This window comes from Phocoena phocoena, chromosome 12, assembly GCF_963924675.1.
Source record: "Phocoena phocoena chromosome 12, mPhoPho1.1, whole genome shotgun sequence".
Lineage (NCBI taxonomy): Eukaryota > Metazoa > Chordata > Mammalia > Artiodactyla > Phocoenidae > Phocoena > Phocoena phocoena.
The window spans coordinates 11782249-11807850 of record NC_089230.1 but is presented as its reverse complement, the minus strand read 5'-3'; the positions used below and the strand labels follow the sequence as shown (position 1 = coordinate 11807850).

The window sequence follows — 25602 nt, the reverse complement described above, 5'->3', positions numbered from 1 at the left end:
TTAGATATGACCCTAATATGGTCTTTACCCCATCATACGTAGTAAATGCCCTTAACGTAAGATTTCTTGAGAAACAAAAGCATTCGGTTGAACATTTTTGTTTTAAAAAGATATGACACTGGTATTTATTATAACTGAATGCAGTTGAGGTAGTAGGTATCCGTAAATGTGTAAATGGCCTGTTTGTTAATGTTTAGTATTCGACTACAAAATCTAGAAGATAAAAATTGGAAAAAGTAAAGGAAATTTTTCTTAGTCCCTCTACCCAAACACAGCCACTTTTAATATTTAGCTTTATTTCTTCCCAGTATTTCTTCTATGCACGTTTACGAAAGTTATAAGCTTGATTTTGGTGGCTTTGCCAGCTTTGATTTCTACATCTTCAGAGACGTTATACTTCTTGGTAAAAGCAGCATCAAGAATATCCAGGGTGACTTGAATAATATGTATCACAGAAAAGTAAAATATGTAACCATATGGGAATAAGAAAAAGCAACTTTAAAGTTCAAACTTTACATGCAGTAGAGTAGTAAATAATACACATTGCAATATGAAGATCTTATCAAATGTCATAGACCTTAAAATTTTCAATATTGAGAAAAGGTAGCTGCCAAACGAATATTGCAGAGCCATTTCATTAGTCTTTTTTTCCCTCCTGCCTATCAGATATTTGATTCAAGTGGCAGCCATGGATTTTCTGGAACTCAGCTACCTCAAAGCTCCAATAACTCCAGTGAGGTAAACGTTGCCATAGATGGTAGCCATCTTATTTTTACTTGGATGACACAAATGCTAAGTTAATGAGGGGATGCTAGTTCTGAATCTTTACCTGAATCTGTTGAAAATACTGTAAAGTTAGAACTCAAATGGTCCCGAGTAGGTAAAAGATGTTTGCAGAATGCCAAGTATTTTTTTTTTTTTAAACATCTTTATTGGGGTATAATTGCTTTACAATGGTGTGTTAGTTTCTGCTTTATAACAAAGTGAATCAGCTTGCCAAGTTTTTTTGAAGGTATCTAAACTCGTGATAACTCTGTCTTCAAAGTGGTATAGCTAGACTAAAGCACCTTTAGTTCAAAATAGCAACTTTCATTTATTTGTCCCTATGCCTCAGCAGTTCTTACCGTCATTTGAGAGTTTGGTGAATCCAAACTTGCATTTTCCTCTCAGGGTGTCAGGGGGCTTCACACACATATTACATCATGCTGCGAATCAGTAGCCTTTGGTGCCCTCAGTGGAGCTGAATACAGGGGCCCCGTCTAGTCCCCAGGACAGCTCCTGACCGAGTAAATCCTCAGAACCATTTCTGAATGGAATTCTGGAGTAGGGTGAAAGTGGTCTGAGTGAGCTCATGCCTCTTCTTTGTGTCTTTTTCAAAGACACAAAGCTGTGTCTCCCCTTAAAGCTGTGTTTCATGTTACGATCTATTTCTCTTATCATCTGCTTCACCGAATTATTTTCTCTTAGGTTTTATGTCCAATAAACCTCTGAACTCTTTGTTGAGGTTGAAACATGATTTTAACGGTCTGGACAAACTTAATGTGCTGTTGCAGAAGTAGGCAGTATTACTTAACAAATTAATTGGGATAATTCAGTGACTTGGCCGTAGTTTGAAAAATCTGAGGAATGGTGGAGTGTTAGACCCAGTGATGGGTCTGGGGGGAGGTGAGTGATGAACTTTCTGGTGATCCTAAAATATACACCATAGACAACTACCTATTCTGCCTCCATGGGAGGTTGGCCCAACCGTGGGTGCTGAGCATGGGCTCAGTTCCATGGTTATTATAGAGACCACTCCGAGGGGCAACTCTGCCCGAGGTGTCCTGAAATGGGGTAGAGAACCTCTGCTCAGAACCCTACCCTGACCTCCCACTCACAGAGGTCAGGGGCTGCCAGAGGGCAGGTCATGAGATGGGGTGCCTGTGCCCGGAGGCTGTGTCATGGGCACTGCTTCTGGCTGGTCTCTGTGCCCTCCTTTGGCCAGCTTTGACCAAACGGGGCCCTGTGGAAGGCAGACCCATACCTTCCTTTTTTATAAAACACACCGTCAAAATGGTGGACTTTTCATAATGAATAATTTCCATTCCCTGCCCCTTTATTTCTATATACATGCAGAGCTTATTTCAAAATCAGGTCAAAATACACTGTCCACCAGGGATTTTACTTGATTAAAAAAATTATTTCACTATTATTTACTTGGTTCTTACAATCTTTTTTGGTTAGTCATCCCACCGAGTGTATACGTCATGTCTCCCAAGCAAACTTGTAACTAGGACCCTTGATTGTGTGTGTGTTCTCAATCCATGGCTCACTGCTAAGGACATAATATTGCTTAATAAATTTGCCTCTTAATTGTCTATATTAGATGTAGCCCTTTAATGGTTGAGAAGAGCTGTTTGATCTGTAATGAAAACCCATAATTTTCGTATGTCTTCCAGCATTAAATAACAATTTAAAATTCCTACTTTGAGAGTTTAGAAATTGTATCATCAAAGCACTTTCTATTAACAGAACTTATGTTGGACTTTGAAGATAAATTTTTGCTAAAATAGCCATGAATGGTCAGAATTAAGCTTAGTGTTTATTTAAATTGGGCTTTAATTAACAAATGATCTTCTTGTGATTTAATTGACAAGTCCCACTGGCGCTGGAACGAGTGAGAGGAGAAAATTACCGCATCCTTTTTTTTAGGCATATGTATTTAAACATTTATCCCTATTTGTTTTAACTAAACATTGCTTCTGCTGTAGCAACAGTGAAGAAATTCCTTTGACATATAGGGCTGTTTTAATGGTGTGTTTATCATTTCTGTACTGTAGTACTCAGATAACTACATTTAAGTGAGTTGCAGCTAGAATGAAGGGTATTTGGTTTTTTATGTCTCTGGGACTTAAAATTCTGCCTGTAGCTGGTTGAATAATTAATATTTCATTCCACTAGTTTTCCTTTGCTAATCGTTCTTGGAGAATATTTATAACCTGCACAAAACGTCTGTTTGTAAACAGTGTATTGTGTCCATTAGCGTCACACAGAAAGGCAGTCGTTCCTGAGTGTGGGGAGGGAGGAGGTCACGGGTATTTAAAAATATTCTATTCTAATTGGTGCGTCATATAACCGTCCAACAGTGAGTCACCCTAGTTTGAAATCTGTTAAGGTTGGAATAAGGCCAGTCTCATTTGAGCTTTTTTTTTTTTTTTTTTTTTTGCGGTACGTGGGCCTGTCACTGTTGTGGCCTCTCCCGTTGCGGAGCACAGGCTCCGGATGCGCAGGCCCAGCGGCCATGGCTCATGGGCCCAGCCGCTCCGCAGCATGTGGAATCTTCCAGGACCGGGGCACGAACCCGCGCCCCCTGCATCGGCAGGCGAACTCTCAACCACTGCACCACCAGGGAAGCCCTTATTTGACCATTTTTTAAAGGACACTTTGGCCAGCCAGAAAACGAAAGCTTTTCCTAGGGTACTTCTTGGTGAGTAATAATGAGTCTCAATCAACGTGTGAAGGGAGATGTTTGTTATGGAGATTGTGACAACAAATCCCTGAGGAGGCTCTGGATGGCAGCTACCCCAGAAGTTTCACTGCAGTTGCTGTGGAGCCCTGGGCCTTGGCTCTCTCTCCTGGAAAATTGGCTTGGGGTGTCCCAACTTTCTGCGGCAGGCAGTGAATGAAGTATTGTCACATCAGTCGTTAGCTCCAAACTGGAAAAAAAAACCCCGCTAATGTTGTTTTTTTTTTTTTTAAATGGAAGCTATGAATGAAACCGCTTACTCTTGACCGTAACTCAGGTCTGTTTAAATAGAACATTTAGTCTGGAACCGTACATAACATCCATACGTGCACAGATGGATAGTATAGATGGGTCTTTGTTTCCCTTTCATATCAACTGATGTTTGGGCCTCAGCCCAAGAAGGAAATCAACACCACCTCCTCTGTGACATTTTGCTGTTGTTAAGACAGCCAAGAGCGCGTAACTCCTTTCGTGTTCTCTTCTCATCTCACTTGCTAACAGGCCTCCCTTTTATCAGCGACTGCAGTGGGGGCCCCTTGGCCACAGCCAGGTTGAGGTTTTGCTGCCCACTCCCCTTCACCGATCCCGGCAGTAATTATGAGCCATTTGATCCAAACGCATCTGCTGTGAGAACCCGCGGAGTTTCAGTGTTCTCTCCTTGAGGCACACGGGGCAGAAGTAATTTGACATGTGCTTTCAGGACCATTAATATGATAGTAATAAGGAATGCTTCTGTGGAAGTTGCCCTACCCTGAGGGCGGAAGTGATTTGCAAACCTTAACTGTAGTGGCCGCAGTGGCCTCGGCTGCGGTTCAGTGATGTTGCATTTCGTGCGTGGCCGCTCAGCGCTGGACCACGCGGTGGTCTGGGCACCTGTAGTCACCATGATTCCCCAGGGTTTTGAAACAAGGGGTGATTCTCATGCGGTTCTTTATAGTGGCCATTGTTGAATTACGGTGGTCAAGCCTACTCTAGTGTAATTCCACAGTCCACACTGAACTTCAGAAAAGATCTTTTACATTGTTTATGGCTCTTTACAGTTTATGTAGTACCTTCCAGTGCCATTCCTCACACCAATCTTAATTCCTCCATGAGGCTGGCGTGCTTTAGCCCCTTGTAAAGGTGAAGAAATAGAAAGAAGCCCAGAGACGTGAGATAACCAGCCCTGACAAGGCTGGGATTTGACCCACATTGTCTGTTTATTATATTTTTGCTGTTTCACTTGTCTTCTCCAGGAACTGGAAACCTTGAACAGGCTGATGGGAAACTAATTCTGTGGGGAGGGGGGGATGGAGTGGGTGGGAGGAGTATACAGGGGTCTCAACAGAGGTGGCCAACCGGGGACTTCTGGGTGGGTGGTTAGAAGATTAATGTAGCACCTTTAAGGCTAAGCAGAGAAAGGAGTTTTCCAGGTACATCAACTTGCTGGGCTTATTTTCACGATTCTCTGTTCCTTTTGTGAAAAACAATGTAGGAGAATATCTTATCTGGCTTATTGAACATAAAGCATGTGATTTCAGCATGGATAACATTGACCCTTGAGGGAATCAGTCCAGTTGTTTTCTCCAAGTGGGTACATCTTCCAACAGCCTAGGAGATCTGTAAGCACCAAGTAGCCGTTTCTTTTTTCTTTTTCTAGTTCTAATTGACAAATCAATTCTACGTCCTCATTGCTTCCGTTGAATGGCCAGATTTTACCTTTCTTTAATTGTGTACATTTCTAGGGGGTGTGTGTTGTGAGAGTGTGTGAGATGCACAGGAGAAAATTACACATAAATGTTCACTGTAGGGTCTCTTGAGAGGATCTGAACCTTCCATGGCCTTGGCTTTGATAGGCATCGTCTCATTTGTCATTCAGTTGATCTGAGGTCAACAGTGTAGACTCAAAATGATTCCTCAGAGCACTTGTAGGCACAAAACCTTGTTTCATCGAATAGAATGTGAACATCTCTTTTGTCCTTTGCATCTCTTAGTTGGCCTGCACGCTTTTCCCTAGCCTAGAACTTCTTCCCCTTCAGTAATCCGCTCTTAGTTCTTTTTCTTGAAACTTTAGGGAGGATTAAGAACTTGACACTGTGTAAACAGATTCGAATAGGATACTGAAAATGGGCAGCCTTTACTTTCCAAGCCTCTGTGTGACTGTGAATTTCTCGTTGCATCCAATTCAACATCCATGGCTTGGGTGTGTTCCGGGCGCAGGACACACTGTGTGGAGGGCTGAAAGAGGCTGAGCCTGAGGAAGACGGATGTCATTCATCTCAGCACCCGAGGGCGTGGGAACAGCCTAGAAATGACTGTCAAGTGGGCTGGGCTTCGCTAAGTGCTGTACCGGGACATTGGGGTGTAGATGCGTCTGAGTGGAATTGGGGTTAGGGGGCGAAGAGAGCAGGAGACACTTCACAAGGGGCGGGGGGCAGTGTTTGAAATAAGGTTGAAAGGTATATGTAGTTTCAGCGCAGAAGCTGTGAGGAGGGTAAAGCAGGTGAAGGAGGTGGAGGTGACCAGGGGTCTGGAGGCAGGAGAGCGCTGCTGCTTCGTGGAGGTGTCAGGGGAGCCAGAACATGCCGTGCGTCCAGAAAAACGCCAGAGAGTCCAGGAAGTTGGCTTGTGTCCATTTTGCGAGAGGTAACTGACTGCCGGGCTGGTATTTCTGTAGTGCAGGGGCAGGGAGCAGAGGCTCAAGCCCGGCTTCCAGGGTTCAGATCCCCACAGCACGGCAGTCACAGCTTCCTGTGGGAGCGTGGGCAAGTTTCTAGAATTTTCCGAGCCTCACAATTCTCACTTGTTGAATGGAGGGTCGGGACAGTGCCGACCGCAGAGGGTTGCGGACGGTGAGTGAACGGGCAGTGTGTAGTATGGTCTCTCTGGGGTGGACAGGAGGGCAGGGGAGGGTAGTTGTGAATTTGTATTTCCCCGTCCCTCCCCCAGCGGGCCATCCTAGATCACGCCTTTCCCGTTCTGCTCTGAAAGTGCAGACCTGAATTGCTTTGCAGTGGCAGTCAGGGCGATTTGACTTCCTCTGGGACGGGCTCTTTGTGGTTTCTTACTCCACAGTGACCTCTGCTGGGGTTTTCGTTTGATTCTGAGCAAGCGTAGTTTGAGAGGCGGGTTCTGCGCCTTTAAGGCAGTGCCTGCTTGTTGCCGTTGCACGTGGTTGAAGTCCCTGCTCAAATGAGCAGAAGTGCCTGGAGGTTTATTTAACCAGAGAAGAAAATGTGACCCATGTGAGATGGGACCCTACAGGGGAAACTGGTGTCCGTGCTGGTTCCCTGCGTCCTCCGGGCATCTGGTTCTCTCTCTGTCTCTCTCTCTCTCTCTGTCTCTCTGTCTCTCTGTCTCTGTCTCTCTCTCTCTCTCTCTCTCTCTCTTTTGCTTTGGCACGTGAGGTTCATTTTCATTCTAGGCTGTGATCATCTTTCCAGGAAAATGTACAGAAAGTGACAGATCCAGAAATGCCACTTTAAAGATGAGCGAGCACCACATTTAAAAAGACAACACAGGAAGATTGATTCTTCCCTTTCTTTGCCTAAACCTGTTTTGTTTTCTTTTTAAAATTTCTTTACTGTATGTATTCTAGTATTTTGATTCTATACAGGAGGATCTTTTGCTTTGTGATTTTAAAAAAATGCATAGAATTCAAAGTAAAGTCAGGCATCAATGACAACTTTAGTGTATGATACGTGGGATATAATAATGTGATATTGTTGGATCTGAATGTAACGTTTTCTGGTGTGTAAGGTGTTTTGGCTTCTGTGATCTCCTTTGCTCACAAAAGTTGTATTATTAATTAGTCAACTTAAGCAATTGTATTATATTAACAGTATCCCATCTTACAAAATACAAGTCAGGGCTCAGCAAGGGAAATGTCCTGTTGCTGCTGGGGAAGTGGTAGAGTTTGTGACTTGAACATCAGTCTTTTGATTTAAATCCCCAAGTCTTGTCTTTACCATCAGACTAATGTGAGAACCTAAGCAGAGGGAAACATTTCTGAGTTGCTTAATGAATGTTATTTATTTTTGTTTATAAATTATAGAAGTACATATTAGCATGAGGTCATGGAGTTACTGTGATGGTGACGTTTAGGAAACAAAACTTCCCTGGGAAAAGTTTGTGAAAGGTGGTATGTTTGGGGATGATTTCTAAAAGTGTGTCTAGATGGGAAATAGCTGAAGGATGGAAAACCATTTAGCCCAGGATCAGGGGTTAATTTAAAAAAACAAGTAGAAATAAGAGAGAAGAGAAACGTGCTTGGATTAAGTTAAACACAGCTCATGGTTAGAATGCAGGCAGGTGTCAGAGGCCGTGGATGAGAGCGTATCTGAAATTTACTGGGATCATGGCTTAGATGCAGATTTCACTGTGCCCCAGTCAGCCGGCAATTTCTAGAGCAGTAAGAGGAGATACTAAGCAGCCCGTCAGTGACTGCAGTGTTCTAACTTGGGCTAAGGCATAGTGGCTAGAACTCGGGAGGAGGAGTTGATTGACTTTGCTCAGCCTCCCAGGGCTTCAGTTGCACGTGGGTTAAACAAATGAGGAAATCCCAGGCTTGTCTGCCCCAGAGGGTCATGAGAAGCCAGGATGCGAGGAGTGTGAAATGGCTAACTATAAATTAAGGGGGCATTTTCCCAATAGTTTCCATCATTTGCTTATCAAGTCTGTCCACCTTTTCCTTTGGGATCTAAAAACAGGTGGATGACCTGCTGCACATATACGGGTCAGCAGTAGATCGTGTTCCCCGAGACGGCTCATGGGAGAGCCAGACTGACGTTCAGTTTCAGGACCATCAAGCTGTGACCGTGATGATCAAGCCGGAACACAGAGTAGAAGATATTCTGACTTTGGCGTGCAAGGTAGTGGATTTTGCGGTAGAAATATACTTCTGAATGGAAATAATCGTTCACATCGCCCTCCCGTGCCTTCTAAGTTTGAGCGGTGTTTAAGACCTCACTTTCTACACGAAGGAACCAATGAACGTATTTGTTAATTAACACATTTAGCATTCTCTTCATGTCTTAGAAGGATAGGTCATGACCCCTTTGCCTTCATGAAGAGCCTGAGCTATCTTACTGGAATTCTATATGTACCTCTATATCTGGGATAATTATGAAGGCTGTTGTTATTTAGGGTGCTTAGAGATGGTGCTCTATGAGAAAGTGGTGTAAACTTTGAATTATTTTGATTTGATCCTAAGTAGTTTTATCAAGTTTCTCCAGATTAAATGAGTTACTTGGTACCATCCACAGTTGCTTCATGGAGATTGTTATGAGATGGTGTTTTATTCATTATTCAAACTGGGTTTTATTTTGAAAAGGAAGCTTATGATACATTTTCAAGAGAGCCCTCTGAGATCCATGAAGCCGACACAGCAGCATCAGATCAGATGCTTTCAGACCACCAGATGGCACAGTAGAGCTGAAATATTTTTAACTTTGCAGAGAAAATGCAAATACATGAAATGGTAAAAAAGTCATGTAGAGTTTGGTAACTCTTTACCACGAACACTGACTTACTAGATCATCGTTCATTTCAGGCCTCCTTTGTCACTGACTTACGCCTTAGGATTCCAGACATTTATACACACAGGTTATAATCGTGAATTTACTTTCCTTTCACTCCATTATGTCAGGTGTTTATTCAGACAGCAAACAGTATTGTTCGATAGCAATGATATTACTTATTAAGTTGGTAAGCATTCTGATAGAGGAGGTCAGAAGTAGTGGGTGAATTAGACCCAATTAGAACAGAGGCCTGAGATAATTTGTCATTGTTGAAAATGTGTCTGAGAGAGGATGTGTGTGCGTGTATACACCTTTTCTTGTGAGAAGTGGTTGGAATAGGAAATTCCTAATTCTGAAGTCTGTAGAATATGCGATGGTTGACATTTCACAAATTTCCCTACTTCAGTAACAGGAAACAACTTAAAGTTAGGTACAGTCAATCTATAAAAAGAGAGCACTTACTGATGATGAGATATATTCTACTATCAGATGTCTATGACCATACTTCTTCAAATCACCTCTCTTGCTTTTAGTGATAAGCGGTATCATTTAGAGAAAACCTTAAAAATAATTATTTGTCCCTTTTTTTCTTTTTTGCATACTTAAATTTGAGCTCTGATGTAGATTTAAACTCAGCAAATTATATATTTCTTTGAGAAATTTCCACTTTGATTTTTAATGAACAGTGATGCATTTAGAAAGAACATTCAACAGCTGAATAATTTGTCTTTTTCTTTGTAGATGAGGCAGTTGGAACCCAGCCACTATGGCCTACAACTTCGAAAACTAGTGGATGAGAACGTTGAGTACAGTATTCCTGCACCGTATGAATACATGCAAGAGCAGGTGAGTGGGCTTTGGCTTCAGAAAGGGACATCTGAACCCCACCTGTGGCCCCTTAATTTTAAAAATACGTAATCCGGGGGGAAAGTTCTGTTTGAATTGGCATCTGGTTTGGAAACAATCAAAATAAATTTCCAGATACTATGACACCAAATCCTCTGATTTTGGTTTTTACCTTTTGTAGGTTTATGATGAAGTAGAAGTCTTTCCGCTAAATGTTTATGACATGCAGCTCATGGAGACCGGGGGTGTGTCTGACTTCGGTAAGGTTAAGGAGCACCCTCACCACGGAACTGTCTGGTCCATCCTTGCCTAGCTTGCCCCAGTATCTTTGGACCTAATATTTTTTCTTTACATTTTCAGAAACTATGACAATAGTTTCTGAGCTTCCTTCCTCTTTCTTCATTTCTGTTTGTTTATATTAGTAGGCTAAAAGGTATGTATTACTGTTAGTTAAAAATGCCAAAGTAATTCAAAGGGATGAATGCAAACATTGAAGAGAAATTTGAAATGATGGTGACAATAACAAGACAATGGATTTATAGTGTGCTGGGGGCGGTTCTAAGCTGTTTAACTTCTGATTCATGTAACAGTTCTTTTTGTCTCAGTGTCTTTGCTCTTAGCTTTTCACTCACCTGGACGGCGCCCCTCATTTCTCCCTCCCCCAGTCCCTCCTCTCTGAGTATGTAAATCTGACCTGTCCTTCAAGAACTAACTGAAAGTCTGACTTTCTTGAAGAAGGCTTATCTGATTGCCTTGCCTTCAGTTTAACAATAAAGGGTCAGTGTTACCCAGATCACTTCATAGCGTTTATTTATTTAACTTACATGATGGGTTTATATTTAATATAGTACTTCTCACCATGGAGATGTTACTCAGTTAATATAAAGATTGTTTTTGTTAAACATTAAATCTCTTCTCCATTTCAATTTTTTTTTTAAAAAAATAACTTTATTTATTTATTTATTTTTGGCTGCGTTAGGTCTTTGTCGCTGCACCCGGGCTTTCTCTAGTTGCAGCGAGTGGGCTGCTCTGCATTGTGGTGTGCAGGGGCTTCTCATCGCAGTGGCTTCTCTTGTTGTGGAGCATGGGCTCTAGGTGTATGGGCTTCAGTAGTTCTGGCTCGTGGGCTCCAGAGCGCAAGCTCAGTAGTTGTGGCACGCAGGCTTCAGTAGTTGTGGCTCGCAGGCTGTAGAGCGCAGGCTCAGTAGTTGTGGTGCACGGGCTTAGTTGTTCCATGGCATGTGGGATCTTCCCGGACCAGGGCTCGAACCCGTGTCCCCTGCATTGGCAGGTGGATTCTTAACCACTGCGCCACCAGGGAAGCCCCTCTTCTCCATTTCAATGTCAATATAAAGTATCTTTTTTACATTAAACCTTTTCTCCATTTCAACGTTAGATACATCGAATACGTTTTTCTAAACATTTTCCCCCACAAAGAGATGTTTTATTTTTTGACCAACTGTATTTAATATCTAGGTGCAGTATTAACTTGGGAGATAACAAAACAAAAATCCATTAAAAATATGGAGAAGAGACTCCTCAGTGATGCAGGAGGCTGTGATTATAACTGAACAGTGGCAGTTTCCTAGGATTCTGGGCAAGAGTTTTCTGCTTCCTATTGAGAATTCTGAAACTATGAAATATTACTTATGCAAAGTTCAGCCATCTCACTTCTTTGACCTTCTTTCTAACTAGCAAATGCAAATTACAGACGGCATTTTTTCAGTGCATTATTTGTTGTGAAGAAAACGTTTTGTTTTCCATTTAACATAGTATATCAATTTGTTCCTATTTATAGGGAAATAGCCAAGACCATGAAACTACCCTATTTACTGTTTCTTGGGAACTTTCAGCCACCAAAGCTCAGTTCTGAACCTCAATAGCACACACGTTTTCAGGGCAAGGTTTGATTCAGGAGGCCCTTCAGAGTCACATCTGTCCATTTCTCTTTCGTGCATACACCCCCGAACAAGCACAAATTCCTGTAATGCTGAGAACCACACCTAACGAGAGCGATTGCATCTCGGGCTTCTACTTTTGGTGCTGCAACATGCAGAGATCATGATGTTGAGATCTTGAGGTGACTGGTTCTTGAAGGCTGAAGATTTCAAAGAAAGTGCTATTTGTTTAACTCTATCAGTTCAGGATGCCGAGGCTAAGAGGTTCCGCGTGACAGCGCCTTCAAGGAAGCAGCCGTTCACTTGGTAGCATTTAATTCTTGCATTTCTGTCTGTCTGTGTTTAAACTTGGCTTTGAGCTCTTTATAGACTGTGTTCGTGTCTGAAAGTTCCTTCCTATCTTTTGCCTTTTACCATAGGAACCTGATAATTATATAATGGTCAGTAAATATCTCCGTAGAAAGATTATTTCGTGTTAGATATATTGACATAATTATTTTGCTTAAAATGACTCAAGCTGATTAAATCCTAGTCATTGTAATATGTTAAGATTTCCGTTTTATGAGTTGTTTTTTTTGTACTTGATAAAATTGACATGTTCTTTGTTTCTTAATTTTACGTCATCTGTTTGGCCCCAAGTGTTATGTTGGTTTTTCCTCTGAAGCCCACTGAGCATGTTGTCTGTGTTTCTATTGGCCTTTACTCTACTCTCCACAGTCCCCATTGGTGCATCTTCTTTGCATTTGAATGACTGAAGGAAGGTACTTGAAAAGATACTTTTTGGTGACCACAATCTTCTGGGCTCTGCCTGAGCACAGAAGAAACAGGGAACATGCCTTTCTTCCTATTGTCAAGGAACTCCCAGTGTTATGGGACCAAGACATGGAAACGTGTGTTCCCACCATGGAATCACAGTCAAGGGCATGGAGTACAGAGGGCGATGCATTCAGAGAAGGGCCGTCTCTCCTGGTTGCCTAGCCCCATATAGAGTTGTTTCTGAACAAATATTTTGTATTGAAGCGAACTTAATTTATTTTAATAGGACTATATTTTGTCTCAACTTTTTAAAAAAATTAAAAAACATTTAAATTGTGGTAAACTACCCATAACATAAAGTTTACCTTCATAACGATTGTTAAGAATGGTTAAAATGACAATTCAGCGACATTAAATACATTCATATTGTTGTGTCACCATTAACAGCACCTATTTGCAGAACTGTTTTTGTCTTGCAAAACCGGGACTCTGTTAAACAATAACTTCCCGTTCCTTCTTCCCTCAGCACCTGGCAACCGACCTTCTATTTTTTGTCTCTATAAATTTGACTGCTCTAGTCCCTGATATAAGTGGAATCATACAGTATTTGTTGTTTTGTGGCTGCCTTATTTCATGTAGCATAATGTCCTCAAGGTTTGTGTTGTAGCGTGTGTCAGAATTTTCTTCCTTTTTCTGAGTGAAGATATTCCCTTGTGTGTCTCTACCACGTTCTGTTTTTCCATTCCTCTGTCCACGGACAGTTGGGTTGCTTCCACCTTCTGGCTGTTGCGAATAATGCTGCTCTGAACATGGATAGATTGTCTCAACTTTTGAACGAGGCTGTGCACTCATTTTTCTTATACTTTTAGATCTGACACATTCCCCTTTTTCTGCCCCTGCTAGATATCAAAATAGTTGTAATTTAGACTTTCTAAAGATACCATACTCATGAGAATAGATGGTCAAGGAAGTACTGCCCATTGATTTAGTGTGATGACTTTAGACTCGTTTTCTCCTTTTATTTTCATTCCTAGGCTTCGCAGTGACTGCGCAGGTGGACGGGCATCAGCACCTCAGCCGCATTTTTATAAGCGATGTTCTCCCGGGTGGCCCGGCATATGGGGAAGGTCCGTGAGGCTCACGGTGTCTCTGTTCTCTCTTAATTCTGTGCGGTGCAGTGCAGTCTGGCTAGTGAAATTTTCTTATGGTTTTGTCAGAAAACAGTTTCTCCTAGAATTTTAAAGAAAGTAAACTTAATAGTTGAATTGAAGACGCATCTCCATATCCATATCCATACACACCTATATGTATATCTAGAGAGAGAATTTGTGTGTGTGGTTTTGAAAGAGAGAGAGAGAGTATACACACACACAGTACACATGCATACGTACAGACAGATGGAGCCAGGCAGGCAGACAGACACAGGCTAATGTTATTTCCCAGGGCACTGAATATCACATAGAGGAATAATCAATTTGAGTAACCCTCAAACTATTTCTTCTAACACTAGTCTGAGAGCTGAAATTTGTTACCAGTGGAATCCGAGTACTACACATTTTGGCGCTTTCTTTTAAAGTGGCGACAGAGCAGTCCCTGAGAACGCTAGACGGTTTGAGTTTGCAGCCGTCTTTCATCTTAAAATATTTCTCTCAGTAATCTCTCTCTTTCTTCTTCCTCTGTGTCCCCTTTCTCCTCAGGGCTGAGAAAGGGCAATGAAATCATGACCTTAAATGGGGAAGCTGTGTCTGATCTTGACCTCAAGCAGATGGAGGCCCTGTTTTCTGAGAAGAGTGTCGCGCTCACTCTGATCGCCAGGCTGCCGGACACAAAAGCAACTCTGTGTTCTTCATGGTCAGACAGTGACCTGTTCTCAAGGGACCAGAAGGGTCTGCTGCCCCCTCCTAACCAGTCCCAACTCCTGGAGGAATTCCTGGATAACTTTAAAAAGGATACGGCAAATGGTAAGGTTTTGTTCTTTCTTCCTTCTTCACTGCTGGTATCACAGCTAATATTTGTAGGCAGTGATTTTGCTTGCAAACCGAGATTGTTTAAGCTATTCAAAGAATGTTTTCTCCTTTCTTAGAAGAACACAGATGCCAACCAGGTAGATTTGATATAAAATTCCATGCATTTTAGTAATTATCTCTTTTAGTGAAAATAGAAAATAATGGTTTTTGCACAAAATAACTTTCTTGAAAATTGCAGTCTTAAAAAAAAAAATCACCCATGATATTTAGTACTGTAATTACTTTTTTACTGAAGGAGATGAAAGCCAGCATAAATGCCACAGTTGATTTTTCTGTTCAGTTGAGTGTAAGGCAAAGGCATTGTGCAGTCATTTACTGGGTTCGAAGAAGGGTTGATGCAGTTCAGTTCTTTAACTCTGTTGCTGAGTACTGCTTCCTCAATAAACTACGAACTTTTCACGTAGGTCATGAATTCTAAAATTTTGTAAAGACCTAAAAATGAAAAATTGTCTGCCAGCTTATGTTTCTGAAGCTGAGATTTCCATGGAAGGCAGTCATTTGGAGGTTTGAACTGCCGAGCTAATTATTCGTGCATATTCCATATTTTGTAGTCAGGTGAATTAGGGGCTCCAGCTCACACTGAAAACCTGTGGTTTCCTTCTGTACCCCTGGAGGGAGCTGGCCAAGCCCCCATAGTAGACCAAGCGTGAGGTCTTATGTTACAAGCACACAAAGTAATTTTTATACTTAATTATAATGATAATAGATGTCCAATAGACATCTCTGCATGATTACCAAAAATGGATGGAAAACAAAAAGAGAAGCAGTTAGGATCAATTTAATTATAAAACAAGTTTATTGGGTCATTTTTGGAATTAAAAAATCAGATTGTGGGCTTCCCTGGTGGCGCAGTGGTAGAGAGTCCGCCTGCCGATGCAGGGGACATGGGTTCGTGCCCCGGTCCGGGAAGATCCCACATGCCACCGAGCGGCTGGGCCCGTGAGCCATGGCCGCTGAGCCTGCGCGTCCGGAGCCTGTGCGCCGCAACGGGAGGAGCCACAACAGTGAGAGGCCCGCGTACCGCAAAAAAAAAAAAAATCAGATTGTCAGATTTGTGATTCAGTAAGGTATATACTGCCTTTTCCTCCTGTCTCGAGGTTTCCCTCTAATTTAAAATGCCATTACATTGACTATTGACATATAAAAGTGAGTGTCATAAAACCAAAATTATGATGGAACTAATTAATTACTTGGTTATATTAGGGTCATCATTCAGCCACCCTGGGCTGCTTTTACAGGTCTGAGTATTCTACATAAGACATCGTGTGACCATTTGCTGGATTCATTATTCTTGAGGGATGCATTCACTGCCTGTTACACCTCTATGTATTCTATCATAATAAGAAGTCACTGCAGAATCAATAGCCCTTTTGGTACTTGCAGGAATGAAGTTCTGTAGAAAGTAGCGGAAGAGGCAAATGTACCTTTTGTTTTTCTTTTTCCCAGACAGTTAAGGATCAAGCAGGTCAGTTAATCTTGTTTTTCACTTTTTTTTTTTTGTCAGGGAAACAGCATAAGAGGAGGGCCAGGATATGTTAGATGACTGCTAGAGTTCTTGTCCTACGGACCCATTCTTATGGGTTACAGTTTTGTAACTTACCTAGGAATACCCATGTCAGTGTGTACAGGTGGCTTAGCTTAGCCTGTGGCAGGGCTTTTCCACCCTGGTCTGAACTGTGTATGCCAACAGGTACCCGCATGGATGCAGTGCATACCTCTGCCCATCCTTCCCTGGATGGTTTATCACCACCCTGTCTTCCTGGTGAGACCGTGCTCTGTGGGCATGAAGCATCTTCTCCCCAGGGATTTACTGTCTATGCCCTCCATTGCTCCAGAGTAATGTGCTTGTGTTGGAAACAAAACAGCCACGATGGACTGCTTTCCCAAATGCTTGGCAAATATGGAATTGATTTCTTTTCTTTCTTTTTTTCTCTATCAATTTGTTGTTTTTTTTTAAAAAAAAAAAACTGAAGTATAGGGGCTTCCCTGGTGGCGCAGTGGTTAAGAATCTGCCTGCCGATGCAGGGGATGCGGGTTCGTGCCCCGGTCTGGGAAGATCCCACATGCCGCAGAGCGGCTAGGCCCGTGAGCCATGGCCGCTGAGCCTGCGCGTCCGGAGCCTGTGCTCCGCAACGGGAGAGGCCACAACAGTGAGAGGCCCGCGTACCGCAAACAAACCAAAAACAAACAAACAAAAAAAACCAAAAACAACCCTGAAATATAGCTGATTTATGATGTCGTGTTAAGTTCTGCCGTACAACGAAATGATTCAGTTATACATATATATATATACATTCTTTTTCATGTTCTTTTCCATTATGGTTTATTACAGGATATTGAATTCAGTTCCCTGTGCTCTACAGCAGGACCTTGTTGCTTATCCGTTCTATATAGAATAGTTTGCATCTGCTAACCCCAAACTCCCAGTCTGTCCCTCCCCCACCCCCCTGCCCCCTTTGTTTATTTTCTTTTTTGAAGTAGTTGTGTAGCTTGTGAAGGAAGTTAAACGCCTGTGAGTGAACATCTCAGAAGGAAGCCTGTCTGTCAGAAGGAAGCCTGCCTGTTTTTAAGGTCGGGGCTGTGTTGGGGGGATGGAGGGAAGAAGACAAGGGAGAGGAGAGAGCAAAGAGGGAAGCTCTCAGCTGAGCCTAACATCACGATGGCACGAGAAGCCCATGTTCGTGGAGGTGGGGAAGGTGGATGGTGTGGTGACAGGCAGGCAGGCTTTGAGTCCCACCTGGGCTTGAGTCCGGGCCTGCCCTTCACAGTTTGTGTGACCTTGGGGGCAGCGCTCAGCCAGGGAGGAGTGGGCATCGCTGGATGACACCCCAGCTGCGCTATCCCCTGCCAAGACAGTTCTGGGGTGTACCCCACAGTTCTTCAGAGGCCCCTGTGGAGTTGATTCCTCTTGCACGTGGAACCTCATTTCACACCTTTTATGGGCTTTCTGCCCTCTGGTCTCACTGGCCTCACTCCCTCGCTTGGGCTTCTTGGGATCACCTTCTAGAAACTTCTGCACCCACGACCTTGGCTCAGACTCTGCATCTGGGGGAGCCCGAATGAGGACACAGAGGCTTGATTCCTCACCTGGAAGATGAGGCTTCCGTCCCTGCCCCACGGGCCGCGGTGAGCTTGAGCTAGTCGGTGTCCGCTCGGGTCCAGCCCGGCTCCTGTGGGGCAGGAAACCTGAACACGGGAGTCTCCTCTCCCCTCCCCCCGTCCTGTGAGCTCACTGTCTTATTAAAGTTTACCTTGACTTGCTTTGGTGATGAATTAGGAAACAGCAGTCCCACTTTCATGCTAAAAAAAGGTTTTAAAATTACACAGATAAAAGAATTTAAGTGATTTTTGGAAGACAATTTTTCATACAACTTTGAATGATCCTTAGGAGTGGTCATTTCAGAGTCTGCCCTTCCCTAAATTTCATGTGCTCTCAGCGTTACCAGAGGCAGCCTGGTACTTGAAAAGAAGGAAGCTTCCCCTGCTTTATTTTCCCGAGAAGCTAATCCTTTGCCTGTTAATAAAAACCACACAGCTGGCTCTCTGGAAGGGAAGACCCGGTATTTTTGTTTGTTTGTTTGTTTTGAGTAGAAACTGTAAGAACATCAGAAGGTGGAGGAAGAAGAAGCCCTCAGCAGCTGTTTTGGGTATATCTTAACTGTCTGGACTGAATATTCACTGAGCCCTATTGGGTGTTTAAAATATGCAAGACCGGAGGGTAAGCGACGTGAGTTTAGGACGTTTGGTCTACTTTTGGTTTTAGTCAGGTATCCAGAAATTCATGTTTGTTAGTCTTAGTGTCTTGATCAGGTTTGAGCTGGGGAAAACGAAACCAAAACCCCTCTTATTATATACGTGAGTGAAAGAGATGGTGGGAATGGTGACAAGTCGCATGGAACTCCTCCGGCAGGGATTGAGTTGCTGTTCAGGTTCCATGCTTTTCTAGAAAAGAAGCATCCTAGTGGTGTTTGAGACTCATGGATGTGTATAGTGTTTAAGGAAATGGTTGTCAGACTTCACAGTGCTTAAGACTCACCCGAGGAGCTTGTGAAAATGCAAATTCCTGGGTCCTGCAATCAGAGAGCCCCCTTCAGGTGGTCTGGGGTAGTGCCAGCTCTTTCGTGGACCAGGGCTCGCTCACATTGTCAAGGCCAGCAGTCTGAAGGAGGTGGTCTGATCCTCAGCAGTAGGACCTACCCTTCCCTGAACGCTTCTGTGCCCAGCTCTTGAGAATTAAACAAGATAATGTGTGTAAAGTTCTCAGCAAGTGACAGCGATTATGCCCGTGTGTTGTTAATCTCTCAGTCAGGGATCCCATGCCCCCAGCCCCACCACTGTCCATCAGGAGGCAGCACGCAGTATTCTCAAATGAGCAGTTCCCCTCATTGGTTCTCAGCCCACCCTCAGGAGACAGTCCCATTCAGCGGATTGATACACTGAGAGGCAAAGGACTTGCAACAGTCAGCGGCTTTGCTGTGATATTCCCCTGACGCTGTGAGGAGTGGAATGGGCAGGAATGCACCGAGAAGTCATGGGTGTTCAGAACTAAGTTCCTTTGTATCCTTAGAAATGAATGACCATTTGATTCCAGCCTGTAAGGCTTTGAACTTCTGTTCTAGTTCTCTATAGGAGAGAGAGAGAAGAAATGTCTAGAGGCTGTATTTGAATTGAGTGGAAATATCGTCTGTAAAGACGTTTTATACAGAGAATTAGTTTTACCGCTGGAATTCCCCAGAGAAGCCAATGTTATTTTTCAGCCAACAAGGCCACTATTGAAGGCATCAGACGTGCCAGCCCTGTTGATATTGGGTTCCTGTTAATGCTGTTTTTGATTTACATGGAAAATCCCTTTTCCAGTGTATACCATCTTTTGAAAAATTCCAATAGCTGTTAAGAGAGTCTCATCGGGCATAGACTTCCTGAACAAAGCCTTCATGTAAACATTGAACTTGATGTGGCATTAATGTATTCTCCATCTATAAACAGCTGTTCATATGGCCTTGTTAGGATTGGGGTATACTTAACAGGAGACAAAAATAGAAAAGACCTATGTTCCTGCTTCCATTTAGATAATGTCAGCCCAGCAAATGCTTCTTACTGGATGATGAAGGTAATTGCAGCCTGAGGTTCTTTTTTTAATTCCCCACCCGACTTTGAATCACTCTTCTTAAACTGCTGTGTGAGTAGTGTAGAGTCTTAGTCTCCCAGAAGCCACTTAGATGCAGATTTGCTCTTTGGAATGAATTGCTCCTGGGAATGTATGTGTCTGCTATACAGCTTGCACCAGGGGAAGAGTTACAGAGCCAGCTCTGATGTGGCGAACCCACTTATCTCCTGTTTTATGAGAGTGAGGGCATTTCGGCTTCCATAGCCTGGGTTAGGACAGCTAAGAGCAATGAGCTCAGAAAATGCCCTATTTGTGTGTGAAACTGCTGTTACTGAGTCTCTCTGGCTGACACCCCGGATCCCCAGATGCCAAAACATATTCAAGTTCTTGAAGATGGTTGGCGCATGTAAAAATTTTTTTAAAAATCTGGGCGGGAAATACTGATTTTACCAGGACACAGAGAACTTTGGTCTCAGAGTTCGTAGTTTCTTATGATGGTTCCTAAGGTAGTTTTCAGTTTCATTAGCAGAAGTGAGCAATGTGGTTTTCTGTTAGCAGTAACTATGATCCTTGGGTGCTAATTCCCTTATAAAACTCAGTGTCGCTATTGGGGAGTTTGTTTTCCTCTTTCCCGTATTCATTCATTTATTCACTTGTTTATTTAACAAATAAACAACTTTTTGCTAAATGTTGCAGGTATATAAAAATGAGTTAGATGTTATTTTTTACCTTCAAGGAGCTTATAGTTGAGTAGGAAAAGTAAAAGACACTTGTAAATAATAATTCAGTTTGAAAAAAAAGCTTTTCAATGAAGAGAATTAGAGGTCCACCTCAGAGGTAGAATTCCCACTGATTTTTCTGTTTGTTTCCGCTGGGAGCAAAGGGGTCCCCAAAGAGAGGTGTGAGAATTGGAGAAAGGTTGGCATTTGATCTGAGCGTGTTAGATGGGCAGGTTGTAGATTGGAAGGTGTGTGGTGGAAGCGAGAGAGCATTTCTTAGAGAGCATGTAACCTGCGACACAGGCCCAAAGCAGAGGTCACCTGGCTCTGTGTGAGTGGGAAATAACATTGGAAAGTCTGTTGGGGCCAGATTGTATTAAAACCCTGAATTCCTGGGGTTTTTAACAAATATATCATGGCAGGTAGCTGAAGAAACTAGCGAGTATTGCCTTACTTTCCCCTGCCTTAAAAAAACAACAACAAGAGAGAATTTGTCTGGTCATTTAAGGAGCACGAAAGTGTGGCTCGAAATCCTTGCAGGGTAGATACTCCACCTTCTGCATATTGGCTTTATTATTCCACTGCTAGAGCTTCATTCCTTTGGCTCTTACAGTATTGTTATTTTTAATGATCAAAAGTCCCTTGTAAAATAAAGACTCAAATAGCTGTTTTTTGGGGAAAGAATGAATATATGAATGACTATCCGTGCCCTGTAAAAACAAAGTGCTCCTCAGCATTTGATGCTGTGTCCACTAGCGGCATGGTCCTTGCAGGTCCCCTTTAGGGACGTGGCTGGCCTCAGGCCAGGCCGGCTGGTGGTGAGCAGATGCCCGTAGCACCGAGGATGAGGCAGTGTTGGAACTGAGGGAGAAGCTGGTGAAGAAAATTTGCTGGCACTTTGAGTAAAACCAGTCCTGTATTCTCTGTCCTAACGTAACATGCAAATTCATCTTTCAGGTTAAAATCTACAGAATTCTCTGAAGAACACAGCGTGCAGTTTCTGTTGGATGTATCACTTTTGGTAGCCATTTGAAAGTTGGGATGCTTGGATCAAATATAGTCTCCTGTTCATGCAAAGTGAGCCAGATCTCTATGAGGTAGTAGCTCTGTAAAACTGTTACCTATTGTTGGAAAGAGGAAATGTTACATAGCCTGTTACATAGAAGGAAAAAAAAGGTCTGACTCTTCCTGTGGTTGTTACAAGTACTGATTGCCAAATGATGCTTATTTGTTGGAAAGAGGAAATGTTACATAGCCTGTTACATAGAAGGAAAAAAAAAAAGGTCTGACTCTTCCTGTGGATGTTACAAGTACTGATTGCCAAATGATGCTTGTCTGCGTTTCCATTTTTTGTTCCCCTTCTTTTGTAAATGAATTACGTTCCTGACTTTATTCCTCCCTATGAAGGAACTGAGACTCAGGAAGGACCAAGTATAGACATCTCCCTTTTAGCTCTCACTTCTAGAGACAGCTATATGTGGCTGTATCTTTAATTTTTTTGGATTGGTAATACATGGGCATGATATGAAATTCCAGCAGTATAAAAGGTTAACCTGTGATAGATAAGTCCCCCTAAGCTATGTAGTCAAGTGGTTAAGAGCACGGACACTAGCCAGACACCCTGGGTGCGAGTCTTGGCTTCAGGCTCGCCCACTTACTAGCTGGACGGCCTTGGTTGGGCAAGTCACTTACACTCTCTGTGCTGAGGTTTTGCAACTGTAAAGTAGTTTAGGATTTTGGATCATGGGCTCAATGAACTGATACCTGGAAAGAACTAGACTGTGCCTGGCACATAGGAAAGGCCGTGTAAGTGCTGGTTAAACAAATAAAAGGAGATACACTTCTCCCCCCCCCCGCCCCCCCCCGCCCTTGGCCACCCAGTTTCTCTCCCAGAGGGAATCTCTGTGCTTAGTTTTTTTTTTTTTTTGCGGTACGCAGGCCTCTCACTGTTGTGGCCTCTCCCGTTGCGGAGCACAGGCTCCGGAAGCGCAGGCTCAGCGGCCATGGCTCACGGGCCCAGCCGTCCGCGACATGTGGGATCTTCCCGGACCGGGGCGCGAACCCGTGTCCCCTGCATCGGCAGGCGGACTCTCAACCACTGCGCCACCAGAGAAGCCCTGTGCTTAGTTTCTTTCTCATCCTGGCCTGGAGACTCTTAAATGTTGGGGGAAATGATGGGGTGATTTTCTCCTTGGCTTTAACTGCATTACCTTCATACATGGCTTGTGGTAGGCAGAATAATGGCTCCCCCAGGAATGCCTACATCCTAATCCCTGGAGCCTGTGAATATGGCGGAAGGAACTTACATGGCAAAAGGGACTTCAAAGATGTGATTAAATTAAGAACCTTGAAATGGGGAGATTATCTTGGATTACCTGGATGGGCCTAATCACAGGGTCTTTATAAGAGAGAGGCTGGAGAGTCAGAATCAGAGAAGATGTGATGACATAAGCAGAGATTGATGCAGGCCTGTGAGCCAAGGAATGCAGGCAGCTTCTGGAAGCTGAAAAAGGCCTGGAAACATTATCTCCTGGAGCCTCCACATGAAATACAGCCCTGCTGACCAAGTTTAGTCTTCTGGCTCCCAGAACCAGTGAGATAATACATTTGTGTTTATGTGTCAGGCACTGTGTCTGATGGCAAAGATACAAAAATAAAGAGCCACAGTCCCCACTTTCGGGGTGGGCAGACTTTGAGGGGTAGACGTGTGAATAGACAATAATCAGTCCACCATGATAATGGCTCTGATTCTGCAGTTGCTAAACATGCTGGTCTCCAGATCCTTTACTGTAAAACGTTATCAGGGACCCCAAAGAGCTTAGCTATGTGGGACTCTAAGGAGCTTAGTTGTATTACTATCTCTCCGTATTTAGTATATTTAGAAATGTAAACTGAGAAATTTACAAAAATCTATTAAAGTTTATTTTAACGTAACAACAATGACAATAAGCATATTTCCAAAAATGAACTAGTTCTCCGAACCCAAATCATGTATATATCAGTGAGAAGAGTGGTATTGTTTTACTTCTGTGCCAATTTCTTTAATGTGTGTCTTAATAGAAGACAGCTGGGTGTTTACCTCAGCTCCTGCATTCGGCCTGTTGCATTGTGTTTTGGTGGAAGTGATTTGAAGAAAACTCAACCTCGCATAGATTTGTAGTCGGAAAAGGGAGTATTTTAATAATCCTTTCAGATAGTTGCAGATATTCTTATTTAATATTACACCAAAGCTCAACAAGAGGTAGTTCCTTCAATGTTAGTTGCAATGTGGAATCTGAAACCTTAGTGGTGGACTTTCCTTACTTGGTCACATTAAAGTCCATTGGCCTGTCTTGCACTTTGAATGGATCTTTCACTCATGTATTATTTTATAACATGCAATGGTTATTTCCAAAATACTAGATCACTTGGTTATGCAGACCTTTCAAATATGGACATTTTATTATATAGCATTAAAAATCACATTCATTAATATCACCTCCAATCTCACTGGAAAAGTCTCAAAGTATTGGGAAGCTGTCAAACTCACGGTGGTGAACACAAGTTTTCCAAAATTCCAATTTTTGCTGCAAAGTTTGAATTATATCTACAAATATTGTCATTTTTTTCCCCTTGGAAATGACAGGCTCGTTTTGCTCATTAAAAATAAAATATTTTCTGTTGTTGTTTTCTTGAGTAAAAATTGTGTTTTGTGAAAAAAAGCAGCTGGTTCAGCTTGCACCACCATATAAGTGCTTTTTCTTGAAATAACCGTTGCAGAAGAGCTGTTTGGCTACTTCCTAGATGTGTTCCCAAGGTCTGACGTTGACTCTGGGGAGCACGCGGGATCATCCCGTGTATCTGAGCAGAGAAGTGACATGATCTGACTAGTGTTTCAAAAGAATCAGTGACTGTTGAGAATGAATGGACTGTAGGAGGCCAGGGTGGGATGGAGGCTTTTGCAGTGACCAGGCGAGAGGCGTTGGTGGCTTTGTTCTCAGTGGTCACGGGGGAGGTGGAGCCAGCAGAACTTGCTCAGAGATGGCTGTGTGGTGTGAGGGAAGGAATGGAGGCCAAGGGGGACTCCCGGGTTTTGCCTGAGCAATGGAAAGGATGAAGTTGTCAGCAATGAAGGTGGGGAAGCTGTCCGTGGAGCGGTTTTGGCAGACCACCAGGAGTTCATTTTGGAGCACCTTGTGTTAAGCCTCTATGTCGATAGTGAATATCCCACCTGTTTCCAAATGGTTTTAATGGCTTATACTGAAAGCCATCCATAAAATCCCACAACTCATCAAAGGTAACCACATAAAGGGAAAAGGAGGAGATTTGAATGACAGCTTGCCGACTTTAAAGATTTCCACTCATAGCGTAAGGCAAACACGTTTGTTTATAGGAGAAAACAATCAAGTTTGAAATTCAAGAGCTGCAAATTAATTCCCTTCATTGCAAACAATTCAGTTATGATTTTTGCAGCTTATAAATTTATTTCTGATCCTACAGGACTCAGCTCTGATTCTCTTTTTATAAATTGTCCAATCCCATGCAAATCCCTTTATCTTTTATCCTTTCTTTTTTTTTTGCTTTTTGGCCATTAACCACCTTAACATGTTATGGGACAATGTGACAAAGTTCAAATTATCCAAGTTTGTTACTTGTTAATAGCTCTGGGAAAATTTATTTGCTAAGAGACATAGGCAGTTGTCAGCAAAATTATTTTGTCTTCTGTGAGGAGCCCTGACCAGCTGCCCCAGGACGGGGGCAGATGCTGTGCCACGTGGAACAGTTTCTAGAATGTCCCTTCCTCCCCAGAGTTTCCTAACGGGCTTCTGAGGTAATCCGGAATTTCCAGCAAAGCACTTTGAAGCTTCTAAACAGAACATGCTATTGTCAACTTTTCTGCCTTTACCTTTCCAACACTAATTATTTACTCCTAAATGGCTATTTGTGACTCTAATTCTGACTTTCACGTTTCAGTTGATGAAGGACCACATCACCTTTCTGCGAGGTTTGTAGTATCCGCAAAATTATTTGAATGTTTACTGAATTTTGTCATCATTATTTGATAAAAATGAGGGGAAAAGGGACCTGAAAAATGTTGATAAGAAGCCTTGGTTTCATAGCTTAATACCTATGACCCCAAAATGCCAGTCGTCAGGTGTGTTTGGGCTGGTGAGCCTGTAGCCCCCTTGGGGATGTTCTTTGATCTTCAGCAGGTCATGTGCTTTCCCTGGGAAGGAGGAGATTAAGATATGTGTCAGGTGTGTTTA

General features: G+C 42.8%; 1 protein-coding gene across 2 annotated transcripts in view; it reads left to right on the top strand.

Annotated features, from left to right (window-relative positions):
- Positions 1 to 25602, top strand: part of TIAM2 (TIAM Rac1 associated GEF 2) — a 357519-nt gene that overhangs the window by 278427 nt on the left and 53490 nt on the right. Inside the window, exons 4-9 of one of the 2 annotated variants that reach the window (XM_065888961.1) lie at positions 667 to 738; positions 8194 to 8355; positions 9745 to 9849; positions 10031 to 10109; positions 13538 to 13630; positions 14201 to 14464. In XM_065888961.1, the coding sequence (XP_065745033.1) occupies positions 667 to 738; positions 8194 to 8355; positions 9745 to 9849; positions 10031 to 10109; positions 13538 to 13630; positions 14201 to 14464 (775 nt within the window). The remainder of the gene's footprint in view (positions 1 to 666; positions 739 to 8193; positions 8356 to 9744; positions 9850 to 10030; positions 10110 to 13537; positions 13631 to 14200; positions 14465 to 25602) is intronic. The other variant, XM_065888960.1, reaches the window with a different exon arrangement.